Raw genomic sequence first — 19,593 nt, forward strand, 5'->3', positions numbered from 1 at the left:
TTCATCTACATCTGCTGCAGACTCAGGCTGCTGCTATTCTCTCAGGATTACAGACATATTACAATGATCAGATTTACAACATTGTATGCATCCACTTCTATTTAACTTAGTATCTCTGAAAATCTGACATCAAAATGTAGTTTAGAAGTAGGGCTCACAACACTGAAGACTTTAGATACTTTATATTTTTATTTACTGCTTACACTTATAAACAAAAACTATCAATCTAGAAGTTAAGATGATGCATTCGAGTAACAAAAACTATTTAATCTCAGTTTAGCTTAGAAAAATTTCTGAACCTCTCATAATTAGATACAGCTCAGACATCAACAGGTTTAGAGAACCAATGTGATACCTATGGATCTTCTAGAAGTATTTTAGTGAATCAGTGTCAAAATTCAGTATTGTTCTTTAATGTAAGCTTCCATCAGGAAGAAACACACTGACAGTGGAAACGGTATTAAAACCAACCCATTCTGGAAAAGGCCTAACTCTGTTATGATTGAAGAGGAATATGGTTAGAAACAAAGATGTATAGGTGTGCAAACTGTGTTTTGGGGGTTTTGGCACAACTTTTTGATGTGTGGATATTTCACTTTCAAATGCCATGACATGTAAAGCACGTATCAGAAGTTTTACAGATGTATCAATGCTACGTATGAGGTATACGAAAATGTTATAGCAAAGATAACCAAAACAGAGCTCAAAGTCTTTTTTTTTTCTCCAATATATGAAGTTTATTGTCAAATTGGTTTCCATACAACACCCAGTGCTCATCCCAAAAGGTGCCCTCCTCAATACCCATCACCCACCCTCCCCTCCCTCCCACCCCCATCAACCCTCAGTTTGTTCTCAGTTTTTAAGAGTCTCTTATGCTGAGTCTTTCTATAAATCAAAGTCATTCCCTTCGTGGAGACATAGTGCGGCCACCCCATGTTAACTTGTAATAGAAACTGGTATTTTGTTTCATCTAAATATATGAAAAAATAGTTGGAGGCAAGAACTTTCTGGTCAGTTATACATACTCCAAACTAAGATTCAGTCTTTACAAGATATTTATAAAAAGGCGCTATTTGTTAGCAGTGTTTTTCACTGGGAAGTGAGACTGAACGGTTCTTAAACACTTTTTGTATTATTTGTATTATCTAAATATCCAAACGTCAGTACATCACATATATTTTTTTTTAAATTTTTTTGAGAGAAAGCACATGCACGTGTGTGCATGGCTGAGGGAGAGAGTGAATCTTTTTTTTTTAAATTATTTATTTGAGAGAAAGGGAGAGAATCCCAAGCAGGCTCTGTAAGTACAGAGTCCTATGCAGGGCTCAATCCCACAAACTGAGATGACCTGAGCCGAAATCAAGAGTTGGACACTCAACCGACTGAGCCATCCAGGTGCCCCAATTCTTATATTTTAGAAACAAAAAAAATACATTAACATAAAGTGACTCTACATGTATTGACACCGTTTTTCCAAAGCTTAAGTGTGAAAAAGGCCAGACAATAATATGTATGTTGTGCTACTATTTATTTACACTACAGAACAAGATATGCACGTGAAATAGAAACACACATTCATGTATCTATAAAGCAGATTTGATCAGCAGAAGTGGCCTTGGGGAAGAAACAACGCATTTGTTCCTGCATCTCTACAATGGGAACAACGACGGTAGCTACCATACAGGTTACCATAAAGATTAAGTGGGGTATTCCACACAGTAATAGCTAAATAATGTCATTACTAATCCATCTTAATTCTTGGAATAGTTTCTTCCCACCATTTCTAAAACGCCTGTGTCTGGTCGAAGTCCTTCTACTCTAGATATTTTAGGAGGTAAGTATAATATTTGTTTTTAAGGCAGAAGCTTCAACTCTGTACCTCAATACTGAATTTGAGAAGACAGGATATTTGTACGATGCTGAGGTTCTTCCTTCTATCATTTTCTTTCCTCAATCACTGATGTCTTCCCCCAAACAACCTGCATCTTGGGTTGCATTACATTTTTGTATTCCTTGGCAACAGAAGAGGAGTGGCTAAAATTTGACTACTGCAGAATCAGAAAAATAAAAATAAGTTGGGGCTTCCAGAAAAGGCCACTTCTCTCAGTGCTTCCGTGAGTGGTAGCTTACACCAAGCAGTCTACCACCATGGGAAAGCTCTGTGGACCATTTTTTTATGGCCTTGTTTTGCCATCTAATGTTGAATGTTCCCTACAATTGTAACCCTATGTATCAGTGTTGAAAAAAAGTCTGAATCTGGTAAATTTTTTTTTAGACTTTGGAAGCTTGGGACCACACTGTCGAATGATGCATAAGGAAAACAACTCAACTCTATCTTTAGAAATTATCTACCAATGAGTTAATGTAAGTCAGTTTTAAAAACATTTGTTAAGACCCTCCCAACTGTCAGGCATAGTGCTTGATGCCCACACTTCAATGGAGAGAAAGAGACAAGCTCGAGTTGAGGAACCGGGAAGAATTTATATGGTTAGCATGTGACAGAGCCAGGACTGGAGCACAGATCTAACCCCAGACTTCATATTTATAAAATACCATTTAATTTGGGTACTGTTATTTATCTCTGAACCCGAGCAAATGAGAGACCCATTCTCTGAACTTCACAGGATTACTGTGAAGACGAAAAGATATAAGTGCCCATCGTGACACTAGGTGCATAGTGATATTCAAACACGGCTCCTTTTAATTCTCTTCTCGTTGGTATTGCACCTTGCATAGCAATGTTGTCCAAAAAATGCTAACTTGAAATCAAGTCTCTACTTCAGAATACACTGTACTGGGTGGCATCATTGCAGATGCTTTCCGCTATTCTCGTGGTGTCTAGAGTTCAATATACACTTTAAATAATAAATGCGCAGTTCTTCCTTGTCCCCATGTTGTTCCAAGTTTTGTATTCATATCCATAATGACCTGAGTACAGCATTTCATCTTTTGTCTGATTATATTAATGTCTGTAAAGTTCAAATTAAATCTCTCAGATCTTGACTATAATAAAAAAATTTGTGTTGGGGAAGAAAAACAAACCAAACCAAAACAAGCAAGTCTTCCTCTGTTTCACCGTTTCCCTTGACTGTGGCATCCTTGGGATTTTAGTATGCATAGAAAAGTTTTGCTTATTGTTGAGAAAAGGCTTCTAACTGTCCTCAGATTAAATTTTCTGGCTTCAAAAGATTAATAGCCTTGAATGGCTTCCAAGAATATTAAAACCAAAAAATTTTAATGTTTATTTTTGAGAGAGAGAGACCAAGTATGAGTGGGGGAGGGGCAGAGAGAGAGAGAGACAGACAGACAGACAGACAGAATTCAAAGCAGGCTCCAGGCTGAGCTGTCAGCACAGAGCCCAATGTAGGGCTTGAACTCATGAACAGTGAGATCATGGCTTGAGCCGAAGCTGGATGCTTACCTGACTGACTGAGCCACCCAGGAGCCCTCCAAGAATATTTTAAATTCAACTGACATCTTATTTACATAACAGTGGACAACAAAATAAAAAGTTGATAAGACAACTTTATTTGAAATTTAACTTAAAACTGAGTTTAATGGTACAGAATTATACAGTATTTAGACCAACTCTAAACTTAATTTTAAAAATAATGCTTCAAGGGCACCTGTGGCTCAGTTGGTTAAGCATCTGACTGTTGATTTCAGCTCAGGTCACGATCTCACGGTTCATGAGTTTGAGCTCCATGTAGGGCTGTGGCAGTGCGGAGCCTGCTCGGGATCCTCTCTCTCCCTCTCTCTCTGCCCTTCCCCTCCTCACTCACTCTCTTCAAAATAAATAAACTTAAAAAATAAAAATAAATACTGCTTCATATTTATCTCCTAGAGTGTTTTAATTTTATTTGTAACTTCTACAGTCAAACATTTATTACATACCCTCCCCCCCTTTTAAAAAGAAAAAGTTACTCACTTTTCATAGGTATTAAAGATAATTTGGCACACCTGAGTGGCTCAGTGGGTTGAGCATCCGACTTTGGCACAGGTCACGATCTCATGGTTTGTGAGTCTGAGCCCCACACCAGGCTCTGGGATGACATTGCCAAGCCTGCCTGAGACCCTCTCTCCCTCTTTCTCTGCCCCTTCCCTACATGTGTGCATGCACGCACGCTCTCTCTCAAAATAAATAAATAAACTTAAAAAAAAAAAGATAATTCAAAATATGTAACTCAGAGTCCACTAACAGCAAAAAAGCATTGTGCTAGGTTCTTTGGGTGATTCAAGAGGACTAAGATTTTGCCCCTGTCTTTAGGGGGTATATAATACACTAGTTGATAGAGGAAATGACACATGTACAAAGACAATTCCAAAATAAGTTAGAAGATGTAAAAACCTAAAAGAAACATAAAGAAAGTGTTTTGGAAGTTTGCAGGAGGTAGAAAATACTTTTAATTTGGAATGCCTGAGAGGAAACAAAGGAAGTAGCATGTGAATTTGGTCCTAAAGAGTTGGGTAGAGGGGCGCCTGGGTGGCTCAGTCGGTTAAGCGGCCGACTTCGGCTCAGGTCATGATCTCGCGGTCCATGAGTTCGAGCCCCGCGTCGGGCTCTGTGCTGACAGCTCAGAGCCTGGAGCCTGTTTCGGATTCTGTGTCTCCCTCTCTCTGACCCTCCCCCGTTCATGCTCTGTCTCTCTCTGTCTCAAAAATAAACGTTAAGAAAAATTAAAAAAAAAAAAAAAAAAAAGAGCGGGGTAGAACGTGGACATTTAGTGGTCAAAGGCAAAGGTATTCTAAGACAAAGAAAAGTGTGAGCAGAGGGGCAGAGGTGGAGAGTTTGTAGTCTACATGAAAAATGGTTTAAGTTTTAAAATAAAAAAATGCAATAAAATATTATGCTTTAGAACTCTACTCATAATTTTGAGTAAAGAATTTAAGTGCTAAGTGTCCTTATGATTACAGATACAGAACTTGAGAGTCACCTGAACTGCCATTCCTGAAACAGATTAATTCTTCATCTATATTGCATAGTTAACTGAAATCTCCATTTACTATTCTGATCTGTTGATAATGGTCTTTAACTTAGCTCCATTATTCTCTAGGAAGTAGATTCAGACTAACTTGCTGAAGAGGAAATAATTATAGACAGAAGTAAAATGAACTGCCAGTTCAATTGAACTGAGACACAAGAAGAGTGTTAACATGGGGACAATGGAGAGGACAGGAAGAGGGAGGAATGGCTCAGTGAATGGAGACAGTCTTTACTGCTTTGCATTTGTTTCAAGTCACACACTCTTGAAATCTGACCAAGTTGCTAAGGGAAAAATTAGGTCATTGCTTTCAGTTGTTTCTCTGTTAGATTTCTAATTCAAAAAAAATATAATCACATTGTAACTAAAAATATGGGCAATGCATTACAGGGTCCACTTTGGAGTTGTTATAAGTAAATTTCATATTCCAAAGACTGAAAAATACAGTTTTGATCAAGCTAAAAAAATAAAATCTGCAATTGAAAGTAAACTACTGTAAAATATCCTGAGCTGGAATATGCATGGATGTACATGTTGGTGATAATCTGGGCTATTTTGTTCTGAGGTCAAGAGTCTTTATAATAAGGAAACATCATATACCCCCTTCTTATGGTAGACCATGGGTTGTTAAAATTCATGAGAAAACCTATAGTTCCTCTAAAGAGTGGATTTTCTAATTTTTTTCAGAAAATTATAAATCAATATATATTCTCACTAAGGTGCTCATGTTTTCAGAGGTGTTTACACAGTGCATGCTAAAATCATTGTGAAAGCAGTGATCGAACACCTGGTCCTTTTTTTGAGGCTCTTCTAATCTAGCCACCTATTTTGGAATTTTATACACTGGTCTTTTTAATATATGTACTGTTATCAACCAGGCTTCCAAGCTATAACCACAGAAAACAACTCTAGTTGGCTTCAACAGAAAAGGACTTTATTTGAAAGGATACTTTAGCCCATAGTTTCTGGGAAAGTTGAAGACCAGACACGGAAAACAAACAAGAACAAAGGCTGTGCACTGAGGGCTACATCAGGGAAAGAGCCCAGTGAGTAGCCCGTGTCGCTCTGGGCCCCAGGCCACTACAGCTCCTGCTCTGTGTAGAGACAGTGGATGCCATCATCGACATCACTGCCACTGACCTCTCTCTTTTCCACTGGATGTTGCGGCTCTCACCCTGCTTACAGAAAGAATTCTCTATAGCCCTTGCCTTTTTTTTTTTTTTTTAATTTTTTTTTCAACGTTTTTAATTTATTTTTGGGACAGAGAGAGACAGAGCATGAACGGGGGAGGGGCAGAGAGAGAGAGGGAGACACAGAATCGGAAACAGGCTCCAGGCTCCGAGCCATCAGCCCAGAGCCCGACGCGGGGCTCGAACTCACGGACCGCGAGATCGTGACCTGGCTGAAGTCAGACGCTTAACCGACGGCGCCACCCAAGCACCCCTATAGCCCTTGCCTTTAAATAATGTTTTTAAATGTATTTAATTTTATTTGAAAGAGAGAGAAAGAGTATACGCATGTGTGAATGGGGGCGGGACAAAGAGAGAGGGAAAGAGAGAATCTTAAGCAGCCTCCATACCTAAGATCCTGAGATCATGACCCTGAAATCATGACTTTAGCCAAAATCATGTCTGACTGAGCCACGCAGGGGCCACTAATTAAATTAATTAATTAAAGTCATCTCTACACCCAGTGAGGGGCTCGAACTCACAACCCTGACATCAAGACATTGCATGCTCTACCAACTGAGCCAGCCAGGCACCCTTCTGTAGTCCTTGCTTCTTTGTGCTAATGAGCTCCTGATTCAAAAAGCCCAGGTAATGTGCTTAAACATTAACCAGTGAGAAGGCTGAGAAAGCAAGCATTTAACCTTTTAGGTTTTTACACTGGGAGGTATGCTCTGCCTTCTATCAAGACCTGTATAATGAGGAATTTCTCAAAACTAGGAAGAAGGTCTTTATGCTGGCAGCCAAAAGTCAAATAATTGGTACAGAAACATTAATCTATTCAGGAAAGAGCAGCCTACTCAGTACAAAGCCCTCTGTTCTTTAGCTAAGGGCTCTGAAGCAAAGTCTGAGTGGTGACCTACCCAGGTCCCTGCTCAGTTTTTAAACCTCCTAGCTGGGCCCACATTTCCCTAATTTACCCAAGAGGTTCAGCACAAATCAGGTTCATGGCTGAGACTCCTCTGAGTTGATGCTTCAATCACTAGTCTATTTCGTTCCTACAAACAGGCCTACAGTGGCCTCCCACTTTCATCCCTGGAAACTGGTTTCTGGGCTTAGGGTCAGAAGAGCTGGTATGAGTCACAACCTTATCACTGACAAGCTGGAGAAAAGGCTAGTTATTCAACTCTAAGCCCCACCATACTGACAGGTTGTCAGGACAACCAAATGAGAGAAAGTAAAAACCCTTTGTAACCTAAAATGATAAGCACGATCTTTTTAGTTAACGTTACTGATTTGTATGACAAATCCCCCAGTTCCTTAGGATTATGGCCTATCCTATCTAGGTCTCTCTGGTTCTTTTGAGCACTGATGTCATATCATAAAAAAATTAATTTTGTAATCAAAGCAGCATATGCTCATAATTTAAAAAGTCTTGTAGCTAGTGGTAATAAAAAGCTTCCTCTAAAAACAAACCCCCCTGCCCTATCTCTTTTCTACTCCCAGTCCTGCTCCTCAGAGGCAACTAACTACTGTCAATTCTTAAGTTGTTTCTTCTGATATTTACCTCTCTCTATGTTATAATTTTTATTAAATCAATATTCAGTGTTAATATTAGGACTATTTAAATACTGCTTACTGCTGAGCCAAGCTGTGCAACTAGAATTATATTTTCTTCCATATGCAATTTTAAATTTTTCTTGGAGGTATTATTTTCTACTTTTCCCACTTGCTTCATTTTCTATAAACCTATTGTTAATTCTTCATAAAAGCACCAAAAGGTCCATGAAAATTTTTTAAGATTTATTTTGAGAGAGAGAGAGAGAGAGAGAGAGAGAGAGAGAGAGAACACCCTCATGCATGAGTTGAGGAGGGGCAGAGAAGGAAGGAGAGAGAATCCCAAGCAGGCTCTGTGCTGTCAGCTCAGAGCTTGATGTGGGGCTTGATCACACAAACCACAAGATCATGACCTGACCTGAAATCAGGAGTCGGATGCTTAACCAACAGCCACCCAGGAATCCCCCCTGACCCCATGAAATCTTTTAATGCCACTTGTCATTTAATGTTCCTGGAGACTTTCACCCTCCTAGTCCAGTCTAGACTTGATGCCCACTAGACTTACTATACAGCTAGTACTTAGGATTTCCCTTTCTTATTTCCTGTGTTTGACCCCATTTTCTGGGTCCCACACTTGTTCTTGGTTCACTTCATGATTTAGTGGAACGCATCCTTAATAACTTCCCTCAGTAGGGTTGCAGGGGAGAAAAATTTTCTGAAGCAAGACTGAAAAAAATGCCTTCATCTAGCCTTTCACTTGATTGACAGTTTGGCTAAATATAGAATTTTGTGTAGAAAATAATTTTCCATCAGCTTTTTAAAGGCACTATGCCACTGGATTGCAGCATTCAGCTGCTGCTATTGAAAAGTTCAACAGTATTCAGAGTCCTATTTCTTTGTATGGAACCTAATTTTTCTCTCTCTGCAACACTGTAGAATCTTCTCTTTTTCTCTAGAGTTCCCTAGAGAAAGGGATAAAACTTTTTAATACAGAAATTCCTTTAGCTTTAGCAGTATTTCTTATATTACCACTGGCTTCTCTTCCATTTTCTCTCGTATGTTTCTAAAACCACTGCTTGTTAAATTGTTACACCTGTACCAATACTATAGTTCTATTTGTCCATCTTTGTTGTTCTACTTTCTAGATTTCTTCAATTTTACCTTTCAATCTTTTTATGTGTTTTTCATTTCTGCTACCTTATTTCCAACAGCTGCTGTCTTTACTCTTACAGAATCCTATTTATGTCTCATTGATTCAACAGAACGCTTTTATAAAAGGGCTTTTTCCCTTTTTTTTTTAAAATAGGCTTCACGCCCAGCACAGAGCCCAATGCAGGGCTTGAACTCCTGATCCTGAGATTAAGACCTAGCTGAAATCAAAAGTTGGACGCTTAACTGACTGAGCCACCCAGGGACCCCTATATAAGGGCATTTTGCTTCTGTTGAAGTTTTCTTCTGCTTTCTTCAACGGTTTCTTCTAATACTTCGTTCTCATCTGTGTGTCAATTTGGAAGTTTTCCTCAACTTTAGATGGGTTTTCATATTTAAGAATGAAGCACTAAAGAGCTGTGTGGAAACTCTGTTGCAAAAGCAGGCTTGCTGACTTATTCTTCTTTGCAGAACTGGAAGGCAAACTGGTTTTTTCACCATGTAATTCCTGAGCATAACTTCATCATGGCACTCCCCCGCATCAGTCCCCACACCAGTCTATATGCTCTTGGGCTGTTCACTATTTCTAGAGCTCCAGGGTTTGTTTGGTTTTTGTGTGTGTGTGTGTGTGTGTGGTTTTTGTTTTTATTTTTTTATTTTTATTTTTTAATTTTTGTTTTTTAAATTTACATCCAAGTTAGTTAGCATATAGTGCAACGATGATTTCAGTAGATTCCTTAATACCCCTTACCCATTTAGCCCATTCCCCCTTCCACAACCCTTCCAGTAACCCTGTTTGTTCTCCATACTTAAGAGTTTCTTTTGTTTTTGTCCCCCTCCCCGTTTTTATATTATTTTTGCTTGCCTTCCCTTATGTTCATCTGTTTTGTCTCTTAAAGTTCTCATATGATTTTTGTCTTTCTCTAATTTCACTTAGCATAATACCCTCCAGTTCCATCCACGTAGTTGCAAATGGCAAGATTTCATTCTTTTTGATTGCTGAGTAATACTCCATTGTGTGTGTGTGTGTGTGTGTGTGTGTGTGTGTGTGTGTGTGTGTATACCACATCTTCTTTATCCATTCATCCATCGATGGACGTTTGGGTTTTTTCCATACTTTGGCTATTGTTGATAGTACTGCTATAAACATTGGGGTGCATGGGTCTCTTTGAAACAGCACACCTGTATCCCCTGGATAAATACGTAGTAGTGGAATTGCTGGGTCATAGGGTAGTTCTATTTTCAATTTTTTGAGGAGCCTTCATACTGTTTTCCAGAGTGGCTGCACCAGTTTGCACTCCCACCAGCAGTGCAAAAGAGATCCTCTTTCTCCACATCCTCACCAACATCTGTTGTTGCCGAAGTTGTTAATTTTAGCCATTCTGACAGGTGTGAGGTGGTATCTCAGTATGGTTTTGATTTGTATTTCCCTGATGATGAGTGATGTTGAGCATTTTTTCATGTGTCAGTTGGCCATCTGGATGTCTTCCTTGGAGAAGTGTCTATTCATGTCTTTTGCCCATTTCTTCACTGGACTCTTTGTTTTTTGATAAGTTCTTTATAGATTTTGGATACTAACCTTTTATCTGATATGTCGTTTGCAAATATCTTCTCCCACTCTGTCAGTTGCCTTTTAGTTTTTCTGATTGTTTCCTTCGCTGTGCAGAAGCTTTTTATTTTGATGAGGTCCCAGTAGTTCATTTTTGCTTTTGTTTTCCTTGCCTCCGGAGATGTGTTGAGTAAGAAGTTGCTGTGGCCAAGATCAAAGAGGTTTTTGCCTGCTTTCTCAAGGATTTTGATGGCTTCCTGTCTTACATTTAGGTCTTTCATCCACTTTGAGTTTATTTTTGTGTATGGGGTAAGAAAGTGGTCCAGGTTCATTCTTCTGCATGTCGCTGTCCAGTTGTCCCAGCACCACTTGCTGAAGAGACTGTCTTTATTCCATTGGATATTCTTTCCTGCTTTGTCAAAGATTCGTTGGCCATACGTTTGTGGGTCCGTTTCTGGGTTATCTATTCTGTTCCATTGATCTGAGTGTCTGTTTTTGTGCCAGAGCTCCAGTTTTTTTTAATCTTTTATCTGCCTGGCTTGGACTAGAGCAGGGAAGAGGAGTGATTTTGACATTTAGTTTGTAGGCTTTTACATAAATTCAGATTTCAACTTTGTGCTTTACCCCACACCCCCACCCTTCCTTTCATAGCTGTTTCCAGATCTGAGATCTCTGTAGTTCAATTTCTTCAAAAAATAAATCTCAGGTTTATTGTATTTGGTGGGGGGAGGGGTGGGGATAGAGAAGAGAACTGAAGGGCAGGTTAGGATTTGTCACCTGGCACAAGTGATACTGATGCAAAAACAGACAAATGGGCTATGGAGACAAAATGGAAAGCACTGACCCATATTTATGTGGGAACTTAATGAAAGATCGCACAAATCAGAAGAGAAAATGGATTATTTAATACAGCATACTCAGAAAACCAGCTCACTTTATGAAGTAAAACAAAACCCCATTCCTTTCTGACACACGCCACCTATAAAGGTGAATTCCATGGTGGGGGGAAAGGGTTCATCCATTCAGTATTCAGACTTAAAATCAAATCTCTTTTTAGTTCACCACGCTTATCCCTTCTTTCTAGAGTACTAAGTAGCCCCTGTGAAATGCCTCCCTTATCCTCAGTAGACTCCTCTATAGGATCTAGAGTTACAGACCTCTCCTCTCTGGTAAGCCAATAATCAGTCATGATCTGCTTTCCAGCTTCCAAAATTTTCAATATCCTTTTTCCTCTGTTGTTTTCCTCTCAGGTATCTTTGTCCTGAGGGTTTATATTTGTTTTACTTCTTTACTATACTATTAGGGCTTTGGAGGAGACAGAGATAAAGTTATGTTTAATCTGCTATGTAGGATATCAGGTGAAATTAAATCTAATCCTACAATGCCAGGCCAGCAATTTGAGGCCCCATTACCTGTTAATCCACCTCCCTAATAGTCACTGCCTATTTGTCTGAATAAAACACATTCTCAGTATAGGCCAGGAACCTACTCTTTTATCCACACCACTCTGGCTGTCTGCCTATACTGCCTCTTTTAATGATACTCTTGAAACCATTAAATCACCTCTCCATCTTGAAGGACGTATTTAGTCTCAAGGTCCTAGCCTTCCCTGACAGAATTTGTTTCCTTTTAAAACTGGGCTTTAACTTTTGAAGTTAAATCTAGTTTGGAATAAAAAGTAACCGTCATTAATTTAAAGTCATTTACTGAATGCCCACCATGTCCCAGGCATAGGGGACACAAGGATGAGAACAGTACACTCCAACCCTCAAGCTGCCCAACAGGCTAGTCTCACAGTGTTTTTTAACTGGAAGTTAAGCCCTCATCTTAATCACAGATGATGATTTGGGTGACTATTTTCTTAATTTTCTCCAAAATGGTACATAACTATCATATAATCATGCTGGATGCATCTGAGAGATGCTAATTCATTAGATACCATAGATGCCTCAGAGTATCACAGGCTTAATCTGCTTGTAGAACTCCTGCTGAGAAAAACCAATTGTAAAATGACAAACAGCCAGACATTTACAATAGTTTGATAAGTGGCATGTCCCATCTCACCAGTGATAAAATTGTAAGAAAAACTTATAATCAGTAATAACCTAATAAAAATCTATAAAGTATTAGTATTAGGTTTAATCAATATAATTATAAAATTATTTTTAAACATAAAGTTTTAGAAAAGAACATGGTAATGAATGAAATATGTTCTGATGAATAGTATTTAGCAGCTAATATTTACTGAATGCTAACTATGTATCAGGTGCCAGTCAAATCACTTAATATTATATATTTTTAATCCTTATAATGCTACTTTACACATTACTATTCTGATTTTATAAACGAGAAAATAGGGGCTTAGACAGGTGACTTGCCCTGAGGTCAAGCAAGTTAAAACATGATAGAGAAGGATTCAAATCCAGTTTGGTTCCAGAGCTTGAGCTCTTAAACTTCATGGTATAAAATTCCTCTCCAAGCAACCAAATATTCTCCTTCCCACAAAAATGAGGTAAAAACTGTGTTAAAGGTGTAGTCTGTTATAAGCACTAATAGGATTGGTTGAATACCATGGGCATGGGAGAAAAATAAGGCCTACAAGGAGTGCAAAAACCAAAATACCAAATAACCTCAACTCTGTATTATGCATAACAAAAGGAGACAGGAAACCTGACACCCAGGTTTGAGGGAATATATATATATATATATATATATATTTTTTTTTTTTTTTACAGTAACCAAGACATGCACAAGGAGTGTTGCTCTATATCTTTAAGTGTACTAAAAAATACAATTTCTAGCTAAATGATTAAAAAAAAATTAAACTCACTTAACATAAAAGAACCTTAGATGAAGTACTACCTAAGATCTAAGAGCTGGCTCATAATTTTACTTTTCATTTAAAACTTAACTACCCCCAAAAAACCTGTATTAAGGGATGCTTTCCCATTTACAAAAAAAATTTTTAAAGTGCACTTATTTTGAGAGAGAGACAGTGAGCAGGGTAGGGGCAGAGGTGGGGGGGGGGGCAGAGAGAGAGAGAGAAAGAGAAAGAGAGAGGGAGAGAGAAAATCCCAAGCAGGCTCCTTGCTGACCTGCCATGGGGCTCAATCTCACGAACCATGAAATTATGACCTGAGCGGAAATCAAGAGTCAGATGCTCAATGGACTGAGCCACCCAGGAGCCCAGCTTTCCTGTTTTTTAAAAACAGCAAAGCGTATATAATACACTTCAGTTTCTTATTAGTTAAACATGTCAAAAAATAAAACCAATTTGAGAAAATAAAGGTTATTATATCTTTTGAATAATGTTTCAACCTTCAAATTTTTCTGTAGACGCATTTTCTGACAAATTCGGTTTTATAGAATAAAATAGTGGTAGGTCAAGCTGCTAGGTTATTTTTGAGAACTCACTTTCCTAGCCTGACATCAAAATAGCCTACTATTATTAACTTAATGATTATTTTAAGTTAACAAAATATTTTAACGATTTTGATTGTGGTAATAAGACTAAATTAGTACTATTGCTAAAAAGATAATTTAAAAGACTCTTTATGTAGCAGAAATCTCAACTTTTTTCACTCAGGTTTATCAATGCTTTCTTCTGTATAATTCCTCTCATTGTATTAACTAATTTGTTGTTGTTGTTTAACTGAGGCTTTTATCTCATTTCTCTAAGTCCCATTAATTTGTTGATTGAGCCACACAACACACATTTTATTTTCAAGTTAGAAAAATGTGCTTAGCTTTCATTATTCCTTATTTCATTAAATTCCTGTGTTTTACCCCAGCCATTAACATTTTCTTCTGATTGGTAACTTCTAATGTTCTTTTAGCAAATACTCATTAGCTGAATTTCTCAAGTAATTTCATGTCATGTAACTTGTTTTAATATATGGTCACAGAAAGCAAAGAATGCATCTTTTCAAGACAGCAAATTTTCTTTGCTGTGTGTGGAAGGCTGATTTCTAGCTCTGAAATTTTAAGATTCTAATGTTTACCGATGGATCTATAATTCTTTAATGTTACTTTCATGTATTCATTTGCCTATAACAGAAAAATGTGCCATCCTAACCTAAAAGGTTTAAATTAAATGAAGAAGGCACAGGAGTCTAGCACTGACCTTACACACTGTAGGCTGTTGCTTGATGTACAAGTTGAGCTTGAAAAGAAGATACAGAATATTTAAAAATTTAAATAAAAACCCCTGCCTAATTCTTTGATTCAAACACATTGTATCCAAATGTGACTATCTTCATTTTTGGAATAAATATTCATTCTTCTAAACATTTAAGCATCAATAACTTACTGAGTATAAATATGAGAATCTAAGTTACCCAAGAAGTCCTAGATCAAGAATAACCATGAAATCTGGGAAACGAGGCTAGTTCAAAGCTTGGGTGTGGATGGAGTGCAGGTGGTTATTATACATTCCCACACCTATTGTCTTACATTAGGGAAAAAGAGCCTCACATCTCATCTATTGCTCTTAGTCACTAGTTTTGAATGCTTGGTTTTAACACTAAATGAACAGCCACGTTAATACTAACCTTCGATTCTTTCTCAAATTTCGTAACTATACATTTGAAAAAACTGACCCCCTCATATCCCAAACAGTGAAATCATAGAACATACTGGCTGTGTTTTCAATGTGGAAGACAAATATGTAATTCTAGAAATCAAAATTGAAAATTAGAATTTCTTACCTTGTGCAAGCATGTTAAATTCCAAGAACAGTGCTATGTGGTAAAGTTCCATGGCTTCTTCTGCCCTGGTCATGTTTGGCTTCCCTGCGACGAGAGCCTGAACTTCACTGAGACTCCCCACAGAGGGGCTACAGTGCAAACCGGAGAGGTCCACCACATCAGTATACATACAGTGTAATATAACTTTCGCATACTTTTTGGGTATAATGGACTCGTCTAATATAATTCTTGTGGGAGTCCTCAAAGTTCGGTCTGTGATTTCTTCACCAGTCCGTATCCTCCTTTGTAATAAATTCCGAAAAAATGGGGACCGTGCTGAAATAATAGCCTTGTGAGCTTTGAGCTCTTCATCTAAACAGTTCTGATTTCCACCAAAAGCTTCAACCAGTTCAGAGTCTGAAGAAAAACTAAGGACGACATCATAATAACACATGTAATCAAAAAGTCCACGCATATCTACATCAAGGGAATTTGGTGTTCCAAATTCTTCACTAAGCTGGACGAGAATATCAACATTTTGAAACCTTGAGTCCTCCATTCCAAACTCTCCTGTATAAAGGTAGTGTAGCAAAGCAGAAAACATGGGCATATCTATACCAGCCGTACTGATGTCCATAATGATCTCTGCCCCATACTCTGGTGAAGAAGAAAGCAGCGTTTTAAAAAATGGACACCTTGCTGCCAAAATGGCACGATGAACAGGAAAACAAGTTTCTTGAAATATTAAGTCTACATCAGTACAATACTTGTACTCATAAAGATCGGCCATATCTTTCTGTAATGTCCGAGCTTCTGGTCTAGCCAAACTGGCTTGTAGAGAAAGCTCCTTTAAGGCTGAAGTTCCCTCATATTCCTCCACTAAAGCATTAACATCTCTAACATCCCACCCAGAGAGGAGTTCTCGCATCTGCTTGGCATGATCGGCAGACCTATTAGATTTTCGACGCTTAATAAACTTCTTTTTGAGGGTGGCAAGGCCAGAGGTTCTCTTTTTTTTGTCTTGTGGTTTCTCATGGCCATGGTCAAGGCTATATAATTTCGATTCACAACCATAGCCTTGCTGAGAATAGGATGATGTCCCTAAAAAGGAAATCAAACAAATGAAATTGTATTTCTTTGTTCTTAACGTTCATCTTCAATATTCATTTTAACACATATTTCACGCTAGAAATTTTTAGAGAAGACATTCCTGAACCATTCAAATAAAGTTGACTTTTGTTTCTATAAAGAAATTTAAAAGATCAAATCATTCACTTTTATATTAAATAAGGAACAGAGACAGAGCAGATTATTCTTTACTTGAAAACATGCTTTTGGTTCTCTGGCTATCAAAACCCAGATATCATAGATTTTAATGATGGACTTTTAGGAAATGAGAGTTAACTGGATTTGTAAATTCAGAATACTACTTATATATAATTGTGAAATGTTTTTTTTTTTTTTTTTTTCCTTAACTACACCAAGGCTGCTTTGCACTGGGGAAAATAAATGGACCAGGACACAAGAAGCATGTATTTCATTATTTTCACAACAGTGGAGATTGCTAGCTTTCCGGGGGCAGATGGCAATTATGGTTAAGACACCAAAGAAAAGATCAATGGTGCTACAGCAGCTTGGTTAGGATAAAAATCATACAAGCCAAATTCACATTTGTTGGGGGGAAAATCTGGATGCTACAGAATCATTATCTATAATAACTTCTTCACAATTCAATTCTCTTTTCATCCAAAAAGACCACTGAAGACACAATTCTATTCATATTCACAAAAGAAAATGAAATCAGAAAAACTGAAACCATTACCTATAAAAGTCTGTTGGGCTTGAGGATTTCCCCCTACCCTCGGGGAACATGAATGAGGATAGTTAGATGCATTAGCACCCATTTTCTTCAGTCACTCAGGCATTCCATCTGCTGGTTCTTCAGAGTGTAATCCCAGAGGCCTTTACGAACTTTCAACCCTGGATCCAGCAGCCTCTTTTCATCCATTTCTTTATATGAAACAAAAATAATTTTATTCATTTTTTCAAATGTATCTCAAATTGCACAGTTTAAAAAAAAAACAAGCTACTGAAAACTGCTTTTATTTGCAAATGACATGCTGTCAAATTCACATGTAAAAATTTCAGAAAATGTAAACAAATAGTTAAACTTGAATTATGAATCAGTGTTAGCTGCAATTTTGAGCCATAAAATGTACCAATTATGTACTTTCTAAGGCAATGAAAAGTAACAAATCAGACTAATTTAAATATATAATTATGGAAAGAGTATTTCAAATCATAGGGAAAAGTAGAGACTAAAAAATTGAAAAAAATTATTTATTTTTTTTACTCTTTAGAGGCAACCACCAGTTATTATAATCTAACATTTTAAGCAATTTATAAACATTGAAGAGGTTGATACCAGAAGATGATCCTCCTTGTGAAGTCCTGAAATAAAAATACTACTTTGGGGCGGCTAAGTGGCTTAGTCGGTTAAGCATCCGACTCTTGATTTTGGCTTAAGTCGTGATCTTATGCACGGTTTGCGGGATCAAGCCTCACATCAGGGTCTGTGCTGACAAGGCAGAGCCTGCTTGGGAATCTCTTTCTCTTTCTGCCTCTCTCCTGTTCACGCTCTCTCTCAAAATAAATAAATAAACTTAAATACATTGCTTGCTATTACCTGATATGATGACTTTACTGAGGCGGTACCAGTAAGAGGTAATTTTAACAATTAGAGAGTAAATTCCATACTATGGAAGCTTAACTCTCAGAGCTGCCAGAAGAAGATATATGCACTAAGATATAAAGCTCTAATATTAGAGAATAGGGTTAATAGGAATACTATATTTGTATAGCATCTGGATATATTAAATTTACCTGACTGAAAGGGATAATGGTTTAAGAGAACACACAATTTAACACCTATTATTGGAATTATTAGGAAGCCAACCAGGAAATAGTTAATCTAGCCTCATAATGAAGGATGAAGTTTTAACAAATACAGTTAAATACACACATGCAAAATCACAAAAAAACCTGCTAAAAAAGAACTTTGTCAAGATTCCTAGAATGTATTTTCATCTCTGCTACTGACACAGCATAACCTTAGGAAAACAAGGTTAAGAAAATCACTGTTAACATTTGTGCTTCCTTCAATCTTTTCCCACTATATATATATATGTATATATTTATGTGTATATATATACACGTATATATATGAGAATTTAAGCATAGAATGATCTACCTATAGTGTTCAAGACTGGGAATCCTTCTACAAAGTAGATATTATGCAAAGTGGCAGTAACTTCAATCAAATCATACACTCACACAAGCAAATTACTATTTGAAATTCACCTACCTACCAAGGAAAACACAGTATGTTAGACTTTTTACTCTGGTGCATGCTACTGAAGTCAGATGCTATGGGTAGCCAGAGACGTGACAGTGCATTCTGTAAGAAGAACTACCTAGCAAAGAATCCAGAGTTTCACATACTATTTTGTAAACACTAAATGGTACAGAAAACTACTTCCAGCAAAGTCTGTTTTCTTAAAGTCTGATGCTTAGTGTAAATTAAATTCACAGTTTTCTATTCTTAAATATTAGCAATGTTATAGAAGGGGCTGTTTTAGGTAATTTTTAACACTGTCAATTAAAAAATTTTTTTATCATTGAAGTACAGTTGACATTAAGTGTTGTCAATTCTTATAAAACAGAAATTAAATCTGCCTGTGTTAATTTTAGTTTAAACTTCAGAAACAGTTAAGTCTAATAAATCTTAGTTTTCAAATTGAGCTCCTCAAAAGCTTCAAGTTTCTGTTAGGTACTTTTAGCAATTCATTAAAAGAAATTAGGGTCCTAGAAGCCAAGTTTGTGTCCTCATTTACAGGCTAAGTCCTTTTCTCACTGAAGATTTCTAGTTAAAACACAAAAATAGGGGTGCCTGGGTGGCTCAGGCCTTTAAGCATCAGACTCCTGATTTCATCTCTGGTCATGATCTCACTGTTGGTGAGATCCAGCCCTGCATGGGGCTCTGCAATGACAGTGTGGAGCCTGCTTGGGATTCTCTTTTCTTTTCTCTCTCCCGCTCCCCCCACACCCTCTCTCAAGATAAATATTTTTAAAAACCCACAAAAATAGCACAGAGAATTCTTTCTCAAATTTGAAATAATATATTAAGAAAAATCCAGGGGCACTTGGCTGGTTCAACAGAAAGAGCCTGTGGCTCTTGACCTCGGGGTTGAGCTCAAGCCCCACATTAGGTGTAGTGATTACTTAAAAATAAAATCTGGGGCGCCTGGGTGGCTCAGTCGGTTAAGCAGCCGACTTCGGCTCAGGTCATGATCTCGCGGTCCGTGAGTTTGAGCCCCGCATCGGGCTCTGTGCTGATAGCTCAGAGCCTGGAGCCTCTTTCAGATTCTGTGTCTCACTCTCTCTGATCCTCCCCTGTTCATGCTCTGTCTCTCTCTGTCTCAAAAATAAATAAATGTTAAAAAAAT

At 37.7% G+C, this 19,593-nt stretch overlaps 1 protein-coding gene across 6 annotated transcripts in view; it reads right to left on the minus strand.

Annotated features, from left to right (window-relative positions):
* Nucleotides 1-19,593, minus strand: part of BTBD7 (BTB domain containing 7) — an 88,673-nt gene that overhangs the window by 41,625 nt on the left and 27,455 nt on the right. For 4 of the 6 annotated variants that reach the window (XM_058740122.1, XM_058740121.1, XM_058740125.1 and 1 more), the window contains exons 2-3: nucleotides 16,911-17,098; nucleotides 15,110-16,189 (exon numbers count right to left, since the gene is read on the minus strand). In XM_058740122.1, coding sequence (XP_058596105.1) covers nucleotides 15,110-16,189; nucleotides 16,911-16,992 — 1,162 coding nt within the window. In that variant the 5' untranslated portion in view covers nucleotides 16,993-17,098. Of the gene's footprint in view, nucleotides 1-9,485; nucleotides 10,948-14,526; nucleotides 14,566-15,109; nucleotides 16,190-16,910; nucleotides 17,099-19,593 lie in introns of those variants that run through there. The other 2 variants (XM_058740127.1, XM_058740128.1) reach the window with 2 other exon arrangements.

Source organism: Neofelis nebulosa, chromosome 7 (assembly GCF_028018385.1).
Source record: "Neofelis nebulosa isolate mNeoNeb1 chromosome 7, mNeoNeb1.pri, whole genome shotgun sequence".
Taxonomy (NCBI): Eukaryota; Metazoa; Chordata; class Mammalia; order Carnivora; family Felidae; genus Neofelis; species Neofelis nebulosa.